Below are 24,958 nucleotides of genomic sequence, written 5' to 3' on the forward strand. Positions count from 1 at the left end.
AACTTCTGTTTATGCGTTGTGCTCACTGCTGTTCGTTTGTTCCTGTTCTGTTGCCTTGACCCTAGCTTGCTTGGACCAGTCCTGTCTCCAGCCCTGAACTTTGGCATCACTGCGGATTCCTACAGTACTATTTCCAACCCTTTGACCCTGGCTACGTACCTCGACTATTCTACCCTCTCTGCTCCTGGACCACGGCTTACGGACAACTACCACTCTCATCTCTCCAACCCTGACCCACGGCAAGTATCTTGAATATCCTGACCTCTCCAACCCTGACCAGGCTGCACGACTTGGACTACGCACTCCGGACCAGAATGCGCGGTTGCAAGTCGGTGCCTATACATCCCCACCTCAGCCCCGTGGTCTTAGTCCTGTTTGTGGTGAGCGCAGCGTGACACACACACACACACACACATCCTTATCATATATCACTAATACAATATTAATATTTAATTGTAAGAGCTTCTGTGAGAGTAAGCTGCTGCAGTGTTTCATTCTGGAAAGATAATACAACAAAACACGAGCAGAGTGCAAAAAAGTAAACAAAAAGTTAAGAATCACTATTAAATTCATGAAAAAGCTTAATTTAAGATGTATAAACACTGTACAGTATACCAATATAGTTTAGACTCCACTTGACTATTTCAGACAACCCTTTTTTTTGCATTTTAATATTATACAGGCACCAAAAACATAGATTAAAAGCTCATCTGGGCAGAGACAATGTCTATAAAATTCCTATGTGCTGCGTAGCGTGCACTGTACTGTAATTATGAAGCGCTTTGAGTCCAGGGATGCCACCACTCTGGGTTTGACCCGGAAACTACGGGTTTCAGCCACGTATCTCCGGGCTACGGGTTTACCCAAAAAATCTACTGGGCGGCGGCATCAGCAGCATTGGCATCTTCCCTGCAAATCCCATCAACATGGCTCTGCGACATCTGCGACATCAAATGGTGATGCGTTGTCATGACAATGGCACGCTACGTGACGTCACCACATTGCCATAAAGCATCCTGTTTTGAGGCTGCATTGTATGTTAGTGTATACAGAGGATGGCTGCGTTGTGTGTTTATGTGTACAGAGAGGGGCCTTTAGTGTGTTCTTGTGTGTATGGGGGGGGGCAGCTGCAGAGTTTGTTTGTGTGTAAAGAGGGGGGCTGCATTGTGTTTGTGTGTAAAGAGGGGAGCTGCGGTGTGTTTGTCTGTATTTCAAACATCTCTTTATTTTCTACTATAAGTCTGTCTGCCACCGCCAGCACCAAAGGACATAAAACCAACAGTTTATACAGTATAATGGGCAATAATAATTCAGGATTAAACAAGACGTGCTGCTTTTACTCTCACCTTTGCATTTTCGATGCAGGGACAGATGGCCCATGCTGCACTTGCTTGAACATCTGGATGTAAATTTTTAAGCAAAGACCACAGCAAACGAACTCCATCTAAACGGTCAATTACCCTGTCGCACGGCCAGACATTGGAGAAATAAACATCAATTACAGCAGTAGAAATTTAAGATTCCAACTGTACAGAATTTCTTTTAAGCAATAAAGTAAAAAAATATATATCAGTATGATTTTATGGAGTTGACATTAGGTGATTTCATTAAGAAATTCCACTGCCATATGTCAAAGTTGTAGTCTTTTCCCCTTTCTTCTTTTCTTGTATTACATGTGAAATATCTATTTGTGTGCGCAGTGGCTTAGATGAGTTACAGAATATAAATCAGCCTGCCCTTTCTCTGAACACTCCTTAATAAAACCTGTGATATTTTAATGGAGTTCGAGCACACTCAAACATACTGACTCAGTCAAACTGTAACAACCGGGCATTTTCCAGAATAAATATTTACTTCAGAAAACGATTACTCTATGTTGTTGGGTTTGCACAGGATGTGTCTGCTTTTCAAATAACGTGTTTGAATGTCATTTCTTCTTCAGGCACCAGCCATTTCAGTGTCAGAATTGTCTGCAATGCGTTGCAGAGCAGAGAGGAGCAGTGTGTGGCAATCCCCTTCCGCAGCAAAAGGGTTACGAATTTAAAGAGCTGCACCACAGTGCATCCTTTGTTGGGAATGAATAATGTATAACTTGTTTTCCATGTGCTTCCTACCAACATGACTAACATTAAATACTGTGTTATAATTGCTTAAACACACTGTAATCAAACTATCTTTATGACTAGCTGAAAAATGAATTATCATCAGAGTCATCACTACACCATCTGTCTTGTGTTTATAGGTCAATCAGACTAGGGGATCATAACATCACATTAGGGTACACGGAGTATTTTAAACTGAGTAAAAGACCAACCTGAACTTAATATCCTTTACAAACATAGCTTTGTATATAAAGATATGCTAAATTCAAAGCATATGAAAAAAAAAGATAAGTTAGTTTCATATACGTGTACTTCCATGCAATTATACAAGATGTTATCTTTATACTGATAATGTAAAGCTTTAATCACAGTAAAAATATACCATTTTAGAATGGAGTTGCCTCTGTAAGAAAATAATACACAGACATATGTATAATACCAACAACAACATTGGCTATTAATCATTGAATGCATATCATAATATAAGGTAACTGTACATTGCAGAAAGGCAATTTACGTTACGGTATGTTTTGGGGTCAAGTGAAGATTGACATTAAGCATGTGAATAAGTAGATTGACTAAAGATGCAAACAGATTTTGCAGGCACCAATCACGATTTATAGTAGGCAAGCAAACAAAAAAAAGTATTTTAACTAAGACAAACTCACACAAGCAAATGTTAATTTACTAGCTGTAATTTGTTCCCTGAAAAGGTATATTAGGACTGAAAATGTATTCTAGTGTGTTCAAACCTATTCAAAATGGGACCTAATGGAAAAAGTAAGTATTCTGCCAGTATCCATTAACTAATTCCACCCCCCCCTCCCCAATATTGCACAAGTTTGCATGCAAGGTATAGTGCATAGCACCTTCATATATTGATGTACATGGGTGCAACAGAAAATTTAACTTAGAATGAAGATCCACAAAGCTCCGCTAAATCAGGGAAACTAACGTCACGCTACCTAAATTGTTATCGGACGTTAGCTTCGCCTTCCCCAACTTTAATAACGGAGATCCACAATGCTAAATATATGCAAAAACCATGTCCGTTAGGGCCCTCATTTGCATATGGCTACGCAGCGTTGGCCAGCTAGCGTCTGGATAGTGGACAGTAACTCTGGCTCACGTTAGTGATATTCTAAGGAAGATTTGCATCTGACTTCCCAATGATAAACAATGAATTAACCCCTTGGTAGCCATAGTGGTATTATGCATACCTTCATGGTCACTGTACAAAGGTAAATACACGGGTCTTGGCTAAATATTTTGGCTACATCAATATAAGGAAGCCAAAGTGGCCCATTCAGAACTCTGGACAGAGCCCAAAAACATTCTGTATAACCATGACTTAAAATAACACAGGGTTAAGGCTGTCGTTAACTGTAATGGACGGTTTTAAATATGCATTGAGGTGGTCCACTAACATCCATTATATTAATGCAAGGACTTGTTACAGGTGAAAACAGCACTTAACACATCGTTAGTGAGCTTGTAACTGAAGTTAACATCTCGTTAAGACCCTAAGGAAGGTTTGTGAATCTACCCCTTAGTTTCATAATGCCAATGCTTGACACTTGATACTTATCCCCCCAATATTCTTTCATATGCTTTCTTCATTGGCATCTCAGCTGCAAAATGTCCTGGGGGCCCTGTTATATCAAAACTGTCATTACTCTTTTATGCTATTGGGTACATTATCAATTAAGTAAATGCATTAGGCTGTGTTTATAGTGCGCGCGACCTCTATCAGGCCAGCGACTGCGTGAGCGAGGAAGAGCGACAGCGCTGCAGAATTTTGAAGAGACAAATTATTTAGTTTTTCATGCAACAGCCATGTCACGTGAGCAGTTCAGCCAATGAGGGCAAACCAGCCTGTTGACGTCATGGCCATGCCTTACCATCAAAGTTCACGGATCGCTCAGGCGACAGGCACACGCAACTCCTTGTGCTCCATCGCGCGCACACACTACAATCGCTACCTTACAATGAATCTGTAACTTACGCCATGTTCTCTCGTTCAGATGCACAGGCTCCTACAGCTTTTGTAACGTTCACAAGAAGTGCCTGGTTAGTTCCGGTTAGTAAATTGACAAGAGGATTAATGCCCCCACATTTGCGGATTATGGCCCGATTGGCTGGCTCTTGGCCACATTCTCCTAAAGCTCCGACAACATTGACAAGGACTTCCTCAGGCTGGTCCGACAACAAAGTAACCAGAGTTTCGATGAGCTTGTATTCCTGAAACCTAAAATGTGAAGAAAAAATAGAGAACCAACATGGTAATTGAGTAAGAATTAACATGTTACAGGTCTGCATGATAAGAATATGCAAAAGTGAAATATTTGATGGGCCTTGTTCTCCATCAGTTGGTAATCCGGTATATATAGACAAAATCATTTTGCCACACTATTAACTTAGAATCAATAAATTGTGTTTGAGGATCGACCTCTCCCTTTACACTGTATTAAGGTTGGTATTATTATTGTGAACATCAATGCAACAACTTTTTTGCTTTTTAGGTGATTTAAATATGTAAATGATTATTACTGTATGAGCAAAGAGACAAGTGAATGAACCTTTGCAAGCACATCTGCTTTCTTCTTTAAGGTATAACCTCTACAACCTGTGATGTCATAAATAAAGAGATCCATTATGAATGTATGGTGAGAATTGCAAAGTTTTTTTAAATTTTTTTTTACCAAACCTGGGACTTCTTACAGTTCCATTTGGAGCTACCACAAATAAATATAACTATCAAGTCAGGTCATCTACACTAGAAATTCAGTCAGATTCTTCTGAAGGAGCGGCTCAGTGAGTAAAGACACCGACTCTGGCAATGAGTTTGAAGTTTGAACCTGGTTCAATTCCCGGTGTCGGCTCTTAATGACCTTGGGCAAGTCACTTTATCTCCCTGTGCCTCAGGCACCAAAAAATAGATTGTAAGCTCTATGGGGCAGGGACCTGTGTCTGCAAAATGTCTCTGTAAAGCGCTACATAGCAGCGCTAGTTTTATACAAGAACATGCTATTATTATAAAATAATTACCTGTGTTGTCATTATCATAATCATATAAGAAATGTACATGTACATGAACTATAAGCACTGTTATTAAAACGTACAAACTAGTTAAAAACAAATTGGTCCGCACGGGTAAAATCCTCATCATCATCATATCCCCCCAGAATCCCCCTCCTCATATACCCATCCCCCTGCATCTCACATCACCTTTGCATCAATCCCCCTCCTGCATGTCACATAAATCCTCCCTGCATCTCACATCAATCCCCCTCCTGCATGTCACATCAATCCTCCCTTGCATGTCACGTCAATCCCCCCCTGCATCTCACGTCAATCCCCCCTGCATGTCACATCAATCCCCCCTGCATGTCACATCAATCCCCCCTGCATGTCACATCAATCCCCCCCTGCATGCCACATCAATCCCCCTACATGTCACATCAATACCCCCCTACATGTCACATAAATCCCCCCTACATGTCACATCAATCCCCCCCTGCATCTCACATCAATCTCCCCCTGCATCTCACATCAATCCCCCCCCTGCATGTCACATCAATCTCCCCCGGCATCTCACATCAATCCCCCTGCATGTCACATCAATCCCCCCCTGCATGTCACATCAATCCCCCCCTGCATGTCACATCAATCCCCCTCCTGCATGTCACATCAATCCTCCCTTGCATGTCACATCAATCCCCCCCCTACATGTCACATCAATCCCCCCTACATGTCACATCAATCCCCCCCTGCATCTCACATCAATCCCCCACTGCATCTCACATCAATCCCCCTCCTGCATGTCACATCAATCCTCCCTTGCATCTCACATCAATCACCCACTGCATGTCACATCAATCTCCCCTGCGTGTCACATCAATCCCCCCCTGCATGCCACATCAATCCCCCCTGTATGTCACATCAATCCCCCCTACATGTCACATCAATCCCCCTACATGTCACATCAATCCCCCCCTACACGTCACATCAATCCCCCCCTACATGTCAAATCAATCCCCCCTACATGTCACATCAATCCCCCCCCTGCAGCTCCCTTCAATCTCTCCCTGTATCTCACATCAATCACCCCCTGCATGTCACATCAATCTCCCCCTGCATCTCACATCAATCCCCCTGCATGTCACATCAATCCCCCCTGCATGTCACATCAATCCCCCCTGCATGTCACATCAATCCCCCCTGCATGTCACATCAATCTCCCCCTGCATGTCACATCAATCCCCCCTACATGTCACATCACTCCTTCCTGTATCTCACATCAATCCCCCCTGCATGTCACTTCAATCCCCCCTGCATGTCACATCAATCCCCCCTGCATCTCACATTACCCCCCCTGCATGTCACATCAATCCCCCCTGCATGTCACATCAATCCCTCCCTGCATGTCACATCAATCCCTCCCTGCATGTCACATCAATCCCTCCCTGCATCTCACGTCAATCCCCCCTGAATGTCACATCGATCCCCCCCTGCATGTCACATCGATCCCCCCCTGCATGTCACATTAATCACCCCCTGCATGTCACATCAATCCCCCCTGCATGTCACATCAATCCCCCCTGCATGTCACATCAATCTCCGCTGTATCTCACATCAATCCCCCCCTGCATGTCACATCAATCTCCCCGGCATCTCACATCAATCCCCCTGCATGTCACATCAATCCCCCCTACATGTCACATCAATCCCTCCTGCATCTCACATCAACCCCCCCTGCATGTCACATCAATCCCCCCTGCATGTCACATCAACCCCCCCTGCATGTCACATCAATCCCCCCCTGCATGTCACATCAATCCCCCCCTGCATGTCACATCAATCCCCCCTACATGTCACATCAATCCCCCCCTGCATGTCACATCAATCCCCCCTGCATTTCACATCAATCTCCCCCTGTATCTCACATCAATCCCCCTGCATCTCACATCAATCCCCCTGCATGTCACATCAATCTCCCCCTGTATCTCACATCAATCCCCCCTAAATCTGACATCAATCTCCCCTGCATGTCACATCAATCTCCCCCTGCATGTCACATCAATCCCCCTGCATCTCACATCAATCACCCCCTACATGTCACATCAGTCCCCCCCTACATGTCACATCAATCCCCCCCTACATGCCACATCAATCCCCCCCTGCATGTCACATCAATCCCCCCCTGCATGTCACATCAATCCCCCCTGCATGTCACATAAATCCCCCCCTGCATGTCACATCAATCCCCCCCTGCATGTCACATCAATCCCCCCTGCATTTCACATCAATCCCCCTGCATGTCACACCAATCTCCCCCTGTATTTCACATCAATCCCCCCTAAATCTGACATCAATCTCCCCTGCATGTCACATCAATCTCCCCCTGCATGTCACATCAATCCCCCTGCATGTCACATCAATCACCCACTGCATGTCACATAATCCCCCCCTGCATGTCACATCAATCCCCCCTGCATCTAACATTAATCCCCCACCCTGCATGTCACATCAATCTCCCCTCCCCCCCCCCCCTGCATGTCACATCAATCCCCTTCCTGGTATTTTTTTTTATAAATAAATAAATACTAATAATTATTTCCGTATATGTGATCTGAATACATGGTCACACTGCTATAAGGAATAGAAATGTTTGAACATGTGTTCTTATTGATACACCGTGCACCTCACAACTAGAACAATCTACCGGAAACTCACTCAGCCACCACCAGTCTAAGTTCTTTCAAAACTAAAGCTGTATCATTTTAATCTGGTCTGTAACTGTTACATACGTCTATAATATATATTATCTCTAACTGTGCATGCAATGTCTTGCATATAATGTATAACCCTGCTCTCTTAATGTAACTACAGCATGTATTTGTAACCATGTATTTGTAACCATGTATTATTTGTCATCATAACTCTGTGCCCAGGACATACTTGAAAACAAGAGGTAACTCTCAATGTACAGTATTACTTCCTGGTAAAACATTTTATAAATAAATAAATGTACCAAATGTATCAAACAAACAATTCACATTGAAATCAATAGTTTTCCTTTGATACTATTCCAAAATGTCACCACATTTGACTTGATATAAAGCCCCCTTTGTTTTCATTACACTACAGCAGTGGTTCATAACTCAAGTCCTTAAGAACCATGAAACAGGTCTGTTTTTAAGGATATCCCTGCTTCAGCACAGATGGCTCAGTTGAAATCACTAAGGCTAAGGCCCCGTTGCACGCGTCCGCACGGCTGTCTTGCTTGCCGGCGGCGCGTGCAACTCACTGCACCGCGATCTGCAGGAAACTTTTTTCGGAGTGGGGGGGCGTGACCAAATGGATCGGGTGGGTGGGGCCATGATGAGGGGGGCGCGGCCATGACGTGTGTCCGTGTGCTGGAGTGGAATATCCATTGACATATCTGCACAGTTTAATCGGGTGCTGTAAAGTCAAGTCAAGTCCCGTCCACCCCCCCCCTTCAGTTTGCCCTGAAGCCGGGCCCCGTCCCCCAGGCCCTGCATGTAAATGCGTGCGAGGACATCAGGCAGTAGTAAATACATGTGTCCCGCTCCCTGCAGCTCCCCGAAGCCTCCCCTCCTCCTCTCCTCATTGCCAGGGGTTCCCCCTGTGCATCTGCTTACACTGCAGACTGAGGAGAGAGTCTGTGGGAGGGAGCAGGGGGGCTCCCTTGGTGCTGCAGCTGCTTTCCCTCTCCCCGAAGCCTCCCCGCTCCCCGAAGCCTCCCCTCCTCGGCTCACAGCCACACCACGTGACGCGTCGCCGCTTGCGATTACAATTCTCTGGTATCCCCTGCCGGCTGACGCGTCACAGCGTGTAGCGAGCCCTGCAGGGAGGAGGGACTGGGATCGGCTCGGGAGGGCACCATCACATGGTGAGTGGCACTCATGCGGCCGCCCGCGCCGCCGGGCGCAGCGGGGCCCAGCCCTAAGTCACTAAGGGCCAATCTATAGCTACATATAATTGCAAAACTAGTTGTAGCATGAACATTTTAGCGCTGTACCAGCACTATTTCAGGAGAAGATTTAGAGTTAGGAGCTACAGAGTCGCTAGTAGCTGGTCTTAAAATATGATGAGGTCTTAGATTACCAATAATATGTTTGTGCATAATAATTACGTCTGAGTAAAGTTTGCACATATTTGCATCAGCACATGCCATTAAAAACATGACTTCTGAGGGACTGACCTCAGTCTGCAACAACTGGGCCTAGCAGAAGGAAGCTCTAAGGGGGAGTAGAAGATCACACAGGGAGTCCCCAATAGTGTAAAACCTTTTTTAATATAAGATAGTAATGGTAGGCAACAAAGGATGCAATTACCAGAAGAAACTTTTTAAAAAGCATGTGAGAATCAGAGGGTTACCCCAGGGGGATGAACCCATGGCATCTGATGGTCTTGAGCACAGCATCCCGCTCCACGTGGCCTGTGTTCCTGGTGGTGGCGACTGCTACCAGCGTCTGCTGCCTTAGCGACGTTGGGATGAAAAAGCTTGAGAAAGACACAGCAGCAGAGATGGATGGCTGCAAGTATCTGTGTGAGAGCTCTACGTGTTTCGCAAGGCTAGCTCTTGCTTCCTCAGGAGTTTTGTATCATGGAGCACATACAAGGGGCGCTTTATAGGTCCATAAGTGATTAACCTTTAATTGAGTGGCTGTTCATACATAACGAGTATACAAGAAAAGTTTATAAAAGTGTGAAATCACAGAGATAATGGTGTATAGTAGTTAGATATAAGTATATGTATACATAAGAAATTAGGGGAAATTACATCAAAGGGGAAATCAGCCATCAAATGAGAAAGATGATAATTGAAAAAGAGGGAAGGATAATTGACCAAAAAGGGGGGGGGGGTTATGGACACATGAATCTAACTACTACACACCATGATCTCTATGTGATTAACATTTGTATATATTTGTATACTCATACGTAAAACAAATATATATAGTCACCGCTCTTCTCCGTGTAAGGAGCATGTAGCTGGTGAAAAGATTGGCCATACATATTTGAAAAAACAGAAAGTGAATCACTGTGCTTCTCCCATTGGGCTAACAATAAATGGGGAAATAAATATACATAGTGAAACCTAAGTCTGAAAGACAAAGGAGACTTTTCGTTACATCCTTTGATCAAATAATGACAAGCCTGCAAACCAACGTCAAGGTAAATTCCCCATTAACTTTGTAAGTCGGCCGTTTATTCTTGCTTCCCAAATGCATAACCGTACATTTATGTGTATTAAACCTCATCTGCCATTTACCTGCCCAAGTTTCCAGTCTCTCCAAGTCCTTCTGGAGAGAAATGACATCCTGCCCTGATTCTACTACCTTACACAATTAAGTATCATCAGCAAAGATGGAGCCTTTGCTCTCGATGCCAACCTCAAGGTCATTAAAAACCAAGTTAAAAAGCAGTGGTCCCAGTACCGATCCCTGAGGTACTCCACTCACGACCGTAGCCCAACCTAAAAAGTTCCATTTATGACAACCCTCTGTTGTCTGTCCTTCAACCAGTTTTCAATCCAGGTACATATATTTCTACTGAGTTCAATTTGCTTAATTTTGTATACCAACCTCTTGTGTGGAACCGTATCAAAAGCCTTTGCAAAATCTAGGTAGACCACATTTACTGCATTACCCTGGTCTAAATTCCTACTTACCTCCTCAAAGAAACAAATAAGGTTAGTTTGGTATGATTTATCCTTCATAAATCCATGCTATTACTAATAATTTTGTTTTCCCTTAGGTATTCCTGAATATTATCCCGTATTAAACATTCAAGTAGTTTCCCCACTATTGAAGTCAGGCGTACAGGCCTGCAATTCCCCGGTTGTGATCTAGCTCCCTTTTTAAATATAGGCACCACATCTGCTTTACGCCAATCTTGTGGTACTGAGCCTGTGGAAATGGAGTCCTTGAATATTAAATGTAATGGTTTGGCTATTACTGAACTTAACTCCTCGAGAACTCTTGGATGTATGCCATCGGGGCCAAGTGCCTTATTTACTTAAATATTTTCATGCTGTCTATGAACTTCTTCCTCAATTAACCAATTGTTCATTAATATATAGGTTGTGGCTTCCTTCTGTGGCACTACAATTGAAATTGATTCTTCCCTGGTAAACACACAGGCAAAGAATTTGTTTAATACCTCTGCTTTTCCCTTATCTCAATAATCTACCTGCCCATCTCACACTGAAAGGGTCCTATATTTTCTTTTCTCATTTTTTTGTTATTACGGTACAGTACTTAAATAACTTTTTGTTTTTTTTTACTGCTGTAGCCCCTCCTCCCGGGGCCAATCGCAGATTGGGCCCCCCTTCTGTACTAGGGTCTGGCTACGTGTGTCTGGGTGGTGCATACCTGCTGGCAACAGGAGGGCCTGAGTCTCCCGCGATGGTATGGGGGATGACAGGACCAGGTTACTGGGGTGAATGCCTCCGTCTCACTTAATGGTGCAGCGCCTCCATCTCTGGTAAGCCCTAGCCACGTAGGGTGAAATCCTTCCAGAGAGTCCCCCACTCAGGGTCTTTACTTAAAAAATAGCAGCAGCTCTTTATTCACACTGCACAGCAGAGTAGCAGCAACACAGTGGCCTCCAATGTACAGGGTCTTCTCTTCCACCAGACTGCACACCCTCAGGATGGTCTCTGGGGCTCTTTGTCCCTGCCTCCACCCCAAGCCACAGGCACTTAGGGTGGGGCTAGCTCTTCCCTCAACCCCTATGCAGGGTGAGAGGTATTGTTCCACCTATAGTTCTAGCAGCTCTAATCAGGGCCTGCCTGTTCTCCTCCTTCAGCTGTGCACTTCTCTCTCTGACACTAACTCAAGACTGAACCCAGGACTGAACTGTCAGTGACACGAAAAGACACACTCTAAATAGAGACAGCCCTCCCCTTCATGACATCAGCAGGTACCGCCCCTGTGTCTATGCCTTCCACACAGGGTCAGGTGACCTACGTCCACCACTCAGAGTAGGGCTTGATGTGGGGGAAACCCATGATAACTACTGGCAGCCTGCCTTTACCAGGGCTTATACCAGTAGGAGGATAGAAATATAGCCCCATTTCTTACCAGGGCTACACTGCTAATTTGATTCCCCTTTTGCAATTTTTGTTACATTCCTTATAATTCTGATACGATGCCTCCGTCCCTTCTGACTTAAATAATCTAAACGCCTGCCTCTTTTCCATTTCCTCCCCTACCTGTGTTTTTAGCCACATTGGTTTTGACTCACAGTATTTCTTTTATACTTATTATAAGTGTATACACTGATGAGTGTGCTTTTCTAACAATGTTTTAAAGACTGCCCATTTATCGTCTACATTTTCCCTGCAAAAGCATCATCCCAATGTATTACTTGTAGATTAGTCCTCAGTTTATTAAAATCTGCCTTTCTAAAGTTTAAGGTCTTTGTTGAACCCAAGTAATCTGTTTTTTGATAATTTATCGACTGATAATTCCGATCATAGGACGCTTAATTTTTTTCATTCATCCATTTGCTTATATCAGAAGGAAGCTCTGCTTCCAGTAATTTGATTGATATCTGTTTTAGTGTGTATTTTAGGTTTTTCATAGTGATGTGAGGTGTTAAGCAGTTGCTCTAGAGTTCCTTTTTTTTAATCAAGCATGCCATATACTGTACATTAACTCTAGCCCTATAAATTGTTTCCCAACAGCAAGCATTGCCAGCTAGTTTATATAGTATTCTGATTAGCCCCTGGTATCTATAGACGAATAATTACAAACAGCCGTTAATGAAAGTCGGACGCTAAAACAAGACAGGTGTTACACCGTGTGTATGCCATGTTGAGCTCATTTAAATAAATTAGGAATATACATCTCTCTGCTCCGCATATCAAGAAGTTATAGTAAAGGAAATCCAGTGAAAGACAAAACGGAGCACAGCAGCAGAAAGATGAGAGGGCTACAATATCAAAATTAAATAAAATCAATTTAATGAAAAAGTGACAATATGGCACAGATGGGGTAATTGAACTCTAACGCGTTTCACGCTTCTATCAGCGCTTTGTCAGAGAGTATGTGAATCTATTGTGTGTGGTGATTTATGTAGCCTACTCCCCAAACCGGAAATGACATGACGCCAGGTGCCGTGTGAAAATTGAATGAGTAAAAATAAAGCCGAAGGAGAAAAACCTGTGAACAGTGACACCATCCGGGTGAGGAACTAGACGTATCATAAATGTTACTCTATTTAAAAGACAATAATAATATACAATGAATCAATATACACTTATCTGTATCAAAATTATTTGAAAAACAACAATAGAACTTACTATGGAGCAAAAAGATATTCCGTGAATACAAGCAAATCAATGTATATGACTATTCATTCTCCGAATGACAGTTCGAAGTCAGTCTCCAGAGCTAACTATAGGGGGTCAATGGCAGATATTCTAACTCATTATAAATACATAAACAACAAAGAATAGTACAATTTCTAATATACTACCCTGTACAAATTGCAATTATGCATGAATACATATACTGTACTGTACTGTGTATTGCTAATGGAATGCTAAAACATATGACCATTTATTGATACAATGATACTACAATAAAATTGGCAACTAAAGACAAATTGAGAGAGAACAGGACCCTAGAAGACAAAAAAGTCTATGATAACTCCTGTGATCTTATAATAAATTTACAAAGATGTAATAAAAATATCACAACTTAATAATAGTGTATATACTGTAAATAAAAAAAAACTAGTCAAATTATATAGCATTCCTAAATAGCCAATACCAGACAAAGAGAGAGCAAACATATATACATCACTGTATGCACCAATTCGAAAGATACATTATGTGCATGCCAAGAATAAGAATGAATGATAAATCACATCATAACTGGACTATAATGCAAGGACTAGACAAGAAAATGCTTGAGCTCCCAATTTGTATTCATACCCCCGAGTACAAGTGACCCAAGGGTATAAATCCAATACATCTCTCGATTGAGAACTGCTTCTCTATTGCCCCCTCCCACCCCCCCCCTGGTGTGTGGCTGGATATATTCCAGAGCACTGAATGTAAAAGTGCTAATGGAGCCTGAGGGGTAATTAGAGAAGTGTCTCAAGACTGGATATCTATCGTCTCTATTTCTGATAGATCTGAGGTGCTCTGTTATTCTGATCTTTAATGGCCTAATAGTTCTGCCAACATATAAGCTACCACATGCACATCTTAGGACATAGATGACGTAGTTTGTGCTGCAAGTCAAGAAGGTTTGGAATTTATGTCTGTGTATAGTGTATTTGCACTTTATAGATGTAAGCGGGGTGGCATATTTACAATTATTAATTGCCACGCCTATAGAAACCTTTTGGGGTTTTAGTATGTGAATTAATCCCTGCAGTGGACTTAAAGAGACTGAGAGAGAGATGATAACCAATGGTTTTGGCCTTCTTGAATCACATACATAAACTCCAAAACGTCATTTCCGGTTTGAGGAATAGGCTACATAAATCACCACTCACAGTAGATTCACATATTCTCTGGCAAAGCACAAATAGAAGCGTGAAACGCGTTAGAGTTCACTTACCGCATCTGTGCCATGTTGTCACTTTTTCATTAAATTGATTTTATTTAGTTTCGATATTGTAGCCCTCATCTTTCTGCTGCTGTGCTCCATTTTTTCTTTCACCGGATTTCCTGCATCTACATACAGCGTGAGGCACGCCAACACTGAATGGACAGCATCAGAGTGTGATTACCACCATTTCCTAACCACATTATTGTTTCTAACAGTGGGAGGAATTTTGCTAGACATTGTGTCAGCTCTAGTGAGGTAGTCCAATAAGGAAGAGAACCGGAGAGGGCTGTTTATCAACAGCGGCCATCTGCATTATCAACCAGGACGTCATACATATACCTCCCCTAATTGTGAGCATTACACTTCCATTATTCACCTACAGATGTAGCAGCCGTTATCCGAATATTTCATGATTTGTATTCCTGGGCATACCCAGGTCGTGCCGCATGATTTCTTCAAACTTTCCCGCGTTAAGACGCGTGTTTATTAGTGTTTTTACCAGTGCCGGCGTGCATTCACGGCAGCGTTCACGGAAGAATACCGAGTGAATGCCGCGTGGAATACAGCAGAGTTCACAAAAACAGCTCTGTGAAATGTTCGGATAACGGCCGCTGCATCTGTAATTCTATGATTCCTTGATAGTTCTTTCTACAAGCAAGTTGATATCTCTTATCAGCCGTTAGACTGTTATTCTGTAGCCAAGATTTGGAAGCACCGATTTATGGAACTTTGTTACTTTGTTGTTTAGTTATAGTAAAGAGTTCTAAACCAGCCATTTGCCCCCATGCCAAGAGTTTGAGCTACGACTCCACTGTCGTTAGCCAACTTTAAATCTGCACCAATATACACTGAAATTAATATTACTACTATAGACTGAATACAAAGACACATCAAAACTGTGTGCCACAAAGAAAAGGCATCCTTTAACCTTTGACCTGACTACTAAGTGGAGGTACTCACTTACTGGCCAGAGTTGGGATAGGACACTTACACACTCAGGCCTACTGTATGGCTGTTACGAGAAGACCTTAGTAAAGGTTGGAGTTCCACATCTGGTATGTCCTGCTTAATTTCCTTCTAGTCTGACATCTCTCACAAAATGGCCAAGCAGATCGCTATGACAACACCATAAGGAGCAAAAGAAGACTTCCAAAAGGGTACATAGACTTCATTGGAGATTTTGTCTGAAAAACGTCCAAAAGGCAGCTTCGATGTGTGATTAATCCCTTGGTGGGGTGAGGTAACTGACAGTAAAATAGCTACTAGGAGTCCTGTACCATGAAAGCAACAATAACAAAGTTAAGATCTCCAAAAAGTGTTAAAATATGTGTGCATATTCATTTGGTATTCAGCCACTGTCGCCTAAAGCAAGTTTTGGAGTAACTTTCAGACTGCAACATGATAATATGGAAAGTAAAGAATCACTGTAAAAAGAAAAAAAAATCAAAGTCTTGTAAAATTATCACATGATAAAAATAAGGGTTGATTGACTAGTGAAAATTACACTGCCTTTCAAGCAGGTGAACCTGGGTTGAATCCCAATGTCAGCTCTCCTTGTGATCATGGTCAAGTCACTTGACGTGAATATACAGTAAGAGGAGTTCTCTTCTTTTGTTCCTCTGCCAGCTAGATTGCTTTCTGCGCTATCAGGAGCTCAGAACGCCATCTCCCCTAGAAAACTAGAAGTAAGCTCATGATGTAAACACTGTAGTTTACAGTGGGGTCCTCCCCTGAAGTGCCAGACCCGATGATGTGGGGGCTACGCCAAGGGGTACTCAAAGGGTTAATATATAGCCCTCTTTATCTCTGACTTAGACATACAAATGAAGACTGTAAGCTCTTTAGGACAGAGACCAATTGCTCCTGCAAACTTCTATCGACAGCGCTGTGAACACAAGTGCTAGAAAGTAAAAGAAAGGCATGATTTGTTATAAAATAAAGCAGCGGGAAATGCTCTAGAAAGCTACGGCTTGAGCAAACTTTTGTCCAAAATTTGAAAGATTCCATTTTTTATTTTTGTTACAGTGCAATATCATGATAAATAAATAAATAATAACACCAAAACAAATATATGATGTGCAAACTAAGTTACACAACAGAGGAAGGATGATATATACACACTTTGTAAACATTATTATTATTTAAAGTAGGTTTTTTTGTGTTGTTATTGTCAAGTGGAGCAATATACAGCATATGTTATGTTGAGATTTAAGTATATAATGAGATATTTATCGTCCCTATTTTTGCGCCAAGAGTTGCTTATCACTGTGACTGATCTCTAAATGATCCCCTTTGAGATATTTTGATATATATAACCGCTCTTGAAAAGAAATGCTTCTTGTGTCAATGTAGCTGATATTTGCAGTCTAGGCACTTGTTGCATAAGCCAAAGATCTCATTTAGACTTCCTGCTACTTTCATTACTCATTGATCTTGCCTTCGCCATTTGAAAGAAATCCCTCACCCAGCATATGACCTTCTTTCAACTTTACCAGCTGCCCATTACCAGCCAAAAATGTCTTTTACGTTGAACATTATCACTGTCTGGAAATTAGATGATGTAAAACACACAGCGATGACATTAAAAAAAAATAGACAAAATCAAAATGTTACTCATACTTTGTCACATTATCCCGGCTGATGGAACATTTCCAGATGGCTCCTGTCACTGCTGCTAATAGCTCTTTATTTTCAAACTTGCTGAGTAGCATCACAAGTGGCTGAAGTCCTCCATGCTGCCTAACTAGATTACGAGTCTCTTCGTCCTCTGCACACTATAATACACAAATAAAAAGAAATTGCGAAACATTCTCAATATACACACAACATACACTTTCCACAATTTCACAAAAACATAATTAGATTCTATTTTTGAATAAACTGCCTCAGTAATAAGATTCACAGGCTTGAGTAATATGAATTGCCTTATGAGCTGGGGATTGGTGATTATGGCTTGCTTGTGGCCGCTGTAGTGCTGCCAACACATCCCGGTGCATGTTATCCATTTCATAATGCTTGGACATTCAATATGACATCAATTACGAAAAACACTGCTGCCACTTGAATTATTTTTGTCTAGTTATAGAGACAAAGCGGATGACTTAAACAGAAAAGAATTCTGGCAGTTGAGTTAATCATAAAACCTGATGTCATAAACAATGCCCAAGCAATAAGAAAACCGAATGGTAACTACTAAGGAGCAAGGCCATTAAATAAATAGAAAAAAGCCAAAAAGTAAAAGCTGAGAAAGCCAGAGGTTTCTAAAAAAGACAAACACCGGAACATGATGCAATTTTCCGTTGTAGATTCGGAAAAGAATTGGATAGTAAAACTTTTGTCGTCACTTAAACCACAACATATGTAAGTTGCAAAAAAAAACAAATAAAATACATAATGTGCGTACATCATTATGAGAATCATGTGAGAAAAGAAAATGAAAGAGTAGAATGCCAACTGAGGTGAAAACATTTGTTCTTTAATTTACCAACAATTTGGTTCCACGATGTTGGATATAAAACCCAATTTTTTCATCCTCTTGTGCTGTGCTACTCTATTTTATTTGCTTGTAATTTTGATCAATAGTTTGTGTGTCAAATACTCTGCTTATTACATTACTTTTTACTGCGCAGTACTACCTTTTCATGTGTGCAAATAACATTTTATAACATGAACAGAAAACAAAACCTATTTACTATAAGTTATGATTTTGAGAAATTATGAAATCATCTGGTTTGTATTTCTGATTGGACAAAAATAATACAAGCAATAACAGACATTAAACCGTATGAAATGCCACTGGGCAAAATAGCTATTACGGGATTGGTTTTAACAAAACAACTATGTTAAATTCTATATTTATACATGATGAATGCTATAAACAAAAAGACTGAGCTGTGCTATACCAAAAGTGATCAAATCAGAAATCATAACTTTAAATGCATACTATGTCACATAACCTAAGGGATACAATCTTAGAATTGCAGTTGTATGATGGTGATGAATGTTTGTGCATAATTAAACATTCATTGTAAGTATATCAAATCTTCAGAGCACTTCTATGCTCTGTTTACTCAGTACAAGGACAGTAAAGCGGCCTCCTTAGCCATAGGCGGGGGGGCTTCATGACCAGAGGGTCTGGCCTTCCCCTAGCTGGCCCGCCCCCACACCTCCCTCCCCAGCCCAGGGGAGGGTTCCCAGAAGGCCAACTTAAGGCCAGGCTGACGGGCAGCACGTCCTCTTTTGCTGCCCGCCAGACGATTTCCTAATCCCATGATACGGTGAAAGGTGACCCCCACCTACGTTATGGTCCCTTGGCTAAGTATGGTGGCGGGAGAGGCGTTATGGTCCCTTGGCCAGGTATGGTGGCGGGGGAGGCCGGTTTAAAGGTGCGCTTAAATGTTCTTGCTAGCGAAGGCCCGAGCAGAACCGCAAAGGTGTGATCTTCAAGCGCGGAACAGGACAGCGCTCTGTTGATGGTTGCATGGCTTATTTCAGCGGTGTTCTTTGTTTTCCCCTCTTGGATTTATGGCAGCTCTGGTGGTCAGCATAGTTGCCCTAGCTTAGCGCGCCATTTAGACCAGTCTCGGCAAGCACACATCGCAGCGTAGTTAGATAGTTAAGGGCCTGGGCACGCGCAGTTCAGTGGGTATCTTCCGCGGCGAGGCGATAACCTTAACGAGGCGTGGTTGGACCGGCGGCTGCGTGCATTGTTTCAAGCAGGCCAGCGCATGGTGGCAGACAAGGCCGTGGGGGCTTCCCCACAGGTCACGCGCTGGGCAGGAGTCAGGCACCAGGGTCGCTCCCCGTGGGAAGGGGGCATCGCAGCATAGGGTGCGGCAGCGGAATGCGTGAGGCGGGAGTTAGGAGCCGCGCGCAGGGCAGCAACCTTCAGCCACGGGCCGCTAGGCAGGGCGTCGCTGTGGGTAGGTTGGGCCCTAGCAGTGAAGGGGAGGCCTACGGCCACTGTGACGCAGGTTAAGGACCAGGCGGGAGTCAGGAGCCGCGCGCAGGGCGGCAGCCTTCGGCCACGGGCCGCAAGTCAGGGCGTCACAGTGGGTATGTCGGCCCCAGCAGTGATGGGGAGGCTTACGGCCACTGTGATGCAGGACAAGGCGGTTCGGCGCGGAGGTCGGGCCCCAGCGGCGAGGGGGAGGCCTCCGGCCACTGTGACGCGGGACAGGGTGTCACGGCATGCCAACGGCCGCCCGCTGCCGACGCGGGCGGTGTAGCTGTAAGGGGATCGCCTTCAGAATCGGCAGGGTTGAGACGACCAGGACGGCCACCTGCAACCGCGGGCGGCGCCAATGCTTTACTCGATGGACGTAGCAGCAGCTGAAAGCGAAATCCCAGATGCCAGGGACTGGTAAGGAACCTGCGGCGGTAAAGAGGGGGCGGTTGTACATCAGGGTGAGCGCGTTTAGGAATTGGGTTGGCGGCAGAAATCCCAGATGGCGGGGTAAGGCGGGCAACACCAGGGCCTGCACTGGCTCTATACTAGCGGTGTATGGCGCAGCAGGGAAGGCAATTTTCACGGCAGTATTGATAAACTTGCTGAAAGCTTTGGAGCCTCAGGAGTTAGTCTCCTATCGGTGGGGGGGGGGGACGGTGGCACCAGATCCCATTCCGGCAGCCTCCAGCCTGACCCTGGTGTCTCTTAATCCAACTTTAACCATGGCCGGGGTCACTGGCACCTTGGATCCCATCCCAGTACCAACAGCCATCAGCCTGACCCCGGTGTCTTTCAATTCTTCAGCCACGGCCGGGGTCATGGTCACGGTAGCTGACCCACGCGGCAGCATCACGCGCTGCTTAGGCGGTGGGACAGCCCCTGGGGGCGGTTGATGGGGACATGCTGTGGAAGGTATGGCATATGGCATATCTGGTAATGTAAGGAGTCGCGTTTAGGGCGGCATCGAGGATATATGGCAAGGCGTCACGGTTTGCAGGGTTCGACACGGAGCGAGCAAGGGAAGAGGCGTGGCCCAGTCCACCGCCAGAGTCGCTTCCCCTGGGGTCACTGAGGGCGAGTAAGAAGCCTGCAGCAGTAAAAAGGGCCAGCTGTGAGACAGGATAAGCGCATTAGCAAGTTGGTTAGCTTCGCAGGGGGATTGGGCAGCTCGCAATGCGCAGCGGGCAAGGATCAAGCAGGTGGAGAAAACCCAGATAGCGCTGGGCAGTGGCGGCCTGCGGCTCCGGAGGCTGTGCAGGTCCGGGACCAGGTGATGGATAGCGCAGCGGAGAAAGCGATTCTCAGGGCATCTTTAAACGTTTGAGCCCGGGGCAAGGTCAGTTATCCATGACCTCGAGAACCCGCTCGCGTAGGGGACACGAGGTCAGCGGTTCGAGGGCCGGCTGACCGTCCCCTCCCCCTCCTGTCAAAGGAGCACACTCTGGCAGGGAGTGCATTTACCCCATTAGGTTTTCTGTAAAAATGAATAGCCGCGGCCATTTTACCTCCAGTTCTCGTTTCCTGTCTTTATTTGTACGTTACATGTGGGTACAAGGCGGGGGGAGAGGGGAACCACCTGGAACCTCCCTGGTCAAGCTGCCTCCCTAGCCATAGGTGGGGGGGCTTCATGACCAGGGGGTCTGGTCTTCCCCTCTCTGGCCCGCCCCCACTCCTCCCTCCCCAGCCCAGGGGAGGGTTCCCAGAAGGCCTACTTAAGGCCAGGCTGGCGGGCAGCACGTCCTCTTTTGCTGCCCGCCAGACGATTTCCAGCACACCCATCCCCTTAGGTAGTGATTGCAACCATGTAATGAACGGCAGCAGAAGGTTGAGCAGGGCAGGGTATTCCCAGGGAGGTGGACATATGCATTGTATGCCATGTTAATGGTTCTTTGTTCCGTTACAGCACGAACAGCTGATGCTGTGCTGAGTGAAAGGAACGAGGTTCCGAGCAGGAGGGGTCATTGACCAGTTTTGCCTTTGTCGTGGTGGCTCTTGGGGGGTAGGTGCTTTTTCTTGCCAAACTGGGAACTGGGCCGTTTGAGCCCGGGGGGAGTACGAGTGGGCAAGGTCAGTTATCCATGACCTCGAGAGCCCGCTCGCGTAGGGAACACGAGGTCAGCGGTTCGAGGGCCGGCTGACCATCCCCCTCCCCCTCCTGTCAAAGGAGCACTCTGGCAGGGAGTGCATTTACCCCATTAGGTTTTCTGTATAAATAAATAGCCGCAGCCATTTTACCTCCAGTTCCCGTTTCCTGTCTATATTTGTACGTTACATGTGGGTACAAGATAAGGGGGGTAGGGGGGAACCGCCTGGAACCTCCCTGGTCAAGTCTTTCCTCACTGAAAATGGGTCTCTAAAACCCTGACAGGGTTGGAGGATAGGCAGAGGATGTGGGTCTAGAATGCACAATACCAATTTAACAAAAGTGACAACAATGCCACAGGTTATTATATTTGTTGCATAACACACGGACATCTTAGAAAGGAACAGTTTCCTTACCTTAAAAATAGCACTAGCACAGTGCATTTGCAGCTCCTGGTTTTCACTTCTAAAGTTTTTCACTAGATCCTCAATCATCTTTTCTGTTTTGATTGCAAGTCTGTAGCTTGGCTAGAAGTGAAAAGACAAAGCACCAAAGAGAAGGTACAGTAGGCAATTAGCACTGTGATAGCTAAAATGTGCATTGGCCAGCTGTATGTCTAATTTAGAAACTTTTGTGGAAACATTGTAACATAATTATGAAACAAACCTGCCAATATTTTATTTTTTATTTTGCTAAACTTTGACATAAAGGACCATATTTACTAAGCAATTCTAAGCCATAAGACACCTTGAGTGGGCCATAAGATTTATTATAGCACAGTACCACTTTAATTCAATCATATTCTACTATAAAAGTCTTAAAGCATGTTATGCTTTAAGTGGCAAGAAGGAATATGGGAAGAGTAAGTAAAAAGAAGACAGCACATAAGACTGTTTAATATTCTCCCACTGAGTAGGTTTCAGGTGCAAAATTGTACAAAGAAAATTATTTGTACAATTGTGTACCTGAACCCTACTCAGTGGGGGAATATTAAACAGTCTTATGTGCAGTTTTCTTTTTATTTCAATAACTGCATGTTTCCTTAGGCTCCCAAGAATTGCTTAAAAATTTAATTACAATGAATGTTTACATTGTCCCCTTAGACTGCTCTTTCCAATTTAAACCTTCACAATACAAATCTAGACAGATACAAATGTGTGAGGTTGCAAACATTTCTAAGACTGAGCATTACAGATACTGTATTTTACATGGTGAAGTGCAGCGGGACTAGAACAGTTTACAATAAAAGTGTTAAAAATCTGCAAGGAAAAATGCAAATCTACTCACACAGAGCCAAATTTAGCAAAACGCCTCAGCTCCCAGGAAGGAAAAAACCATGGGAATTCGTAGGGCTGATTCTTATCTAACGAATATATTTTGAATGTTTTTGCCGTCTTAAAGGAACAGGCGCAATAAAGCCTTATTTTAGTTTCACCTTAAAACGGTCTCCATTGCGTACCACTGCACATATCTTTTACAGAGTGTTACATATATATTTGTGTGCGTGTGCAAATATATCTGTGTGTGTGTGTGTGTCACTATCCATAAGTATAAATATGTGTATGTGCTTATATATACACACACATAAATATATATATATATATATATATATATATAAATATACACTGTATATATATACACACATATACATATGTGTGTGTGTGTGTGTGTGTGTATATGTATATATATGGTGTATATATTTTCTGTGTACCCTATTAGGCAGTACTTATTTTGGGGTCTGATTTATCTACTTATATATAGTGTTGAGCTACATACTTTTTTGTGTGTTTGAGATATATATATATATATATATATATATATATATATATAGCAGAAAATAACCAGCCCCACACTGATGAGACCCATTAAGGTCGAAACAGCTGTCTGTGGGTGGTTTTCTGGGTATGCACCTTAACCCTGGCTGTGCTCAAAGCTGTGACCATGCAGCAAGCTTAAGCCTATAGGGAACCATGTTAAAAATGGTTTTTGAAGCAAAAGGTGGCACTGAGTGCTCATTTGCATGTCATTTCCCAGAATCCCTTGCTGCAGTGGAAGTGCTGTATGCTGGGTGATAATGGTGAAAGGTGGGGTTGCAGGCCTGCCTAAGACATGCAGATGAGCATACAGTTGTATTTGCATATTTGCTTTCCTGTGGAGGGTTTTTGTCACTATATATATATATATATATATATATATATATATATATATATATATATATATATATATATATATATATACCATAATTCTGAGTTAAGTTATGGTGAGTAAAAAAAGTGACAAAAACCCTCCACAGGAAAGCGAATATGCAAATACAACTGTATGCTCATCTGCATGTCTTAGGCAGGCCTGCAACCCCACCTTTCACCATTATCACCCAGCATACAGCACTTCCACTGCAGCAAGGGATTCTGGGAAATGACATGCAAATGAGCACTCAGTGCCACCTTTTGCTTCAAAAACCATTTTTAACATGGTTCCCTATAGGCTTAAGCTTGCTGCATGGTCACAGCTTTGAGCACAGCCAGGGTTAAGGTGCATACCCAGAAAACCACCCACAGACAGCTGTTTCGACCTTAATGGGTCTCATCAGTGTGGGGCTGGTTATTTTCTGCTATATATATATATATATATATCTCAAACACACAAAAAAGTATGTAGCTCAACACTATATTAAAGTAGATAAATCAGACCCCAAAATAAGTACTGCCTAATAGGGTACACAGAAAATATATACACCCAAAGAGGCAGAAAAAATATATGTATAAAGGGGTAAGCTGATGGTGCTGGGGGAAAGGATAGAGATATAAAAAACACACCACGGAAAATAGCCGTGTTAGTCCAGTTGCGATAGTGCAGAATAAATGAGTTCTTCAGTATTATGTGATACCTTTTTTATTGGACTAACAATTTATGTCATAGGACAAGCTTTCGAGAGCTCTCCTCTCTTCTTCAGGTCAAGCAATACTGAAAACAAATATATATATATATATACACACACACACACACACACCCACTAGCTGTACCCGGCGTAACATTTGGTGATCTAGGAGATCTGAAAGGTTATTCATTTAACATGCACGCATTTCCTTTGATTTTTTCCTCAAACATTTTTCTAAAGACACAATTGTCAATTTCTAGGTTGTTTTCCGTCACTACAGTAAGTGAATCAAATGATCTGACTCTTTTTTTTTGTTTCAATCTTTTTTATTGTTTTTAAAGGGTTTTA

At 43.4% G+C, this 24,958-nt stretch overlaps 1 protein-coding gene across 3 annotated transcripts in view; it reads right to left on the reverse strand.

Annotated features, from left to right (window-relative positions):
• The window catches only part of ODAD2 (outer dynein arm docking complex subunit 2), a 273,021-nt gene that overhangs the window by 108,010 nt on the left and 140,053 nt on the right, over positions 1-24,958 (reverse strand). For all 3 annotated transcript variants that reach the window (XM_075587666.1, XM_075587667.1, XM_075587665.1), the window contains 4 exons: positions 22,149-22,259; positions 17,321-17,475; positions 4,108-4,350; positions 1,347-1,461 (listed from right to left, as the gene is read on the reverse strand). In XM_075587666.1, coding sequence (XP_075443781.1) covers positions 1,347-1,461; positions 4,108-4,350; positions 17,321-17,475; positions 22,149-22,259 — 624 coding nt within the window. The remainder of the gene's footprint in view (positions 1-1,346; positions 1,462-4,107; positions 4,351-17,320; positions 17,476-22,148; positions 22,260-24,958) is intronic.

This window comes from Ascaphus truei, chromosome 2, assembly GCF_040206685.1.
Source record: "Ascaphus truei isolate aAscTru1 chromosome 2, aAscTru1.hap1, whole genome shotgun sequence".
Taxonomy (NCBI): Eukaryota; Metazoa; Chordata; class Amphibia; order Anura; family Ascaphidae; genus Ascaphus; species Ascaphus truei.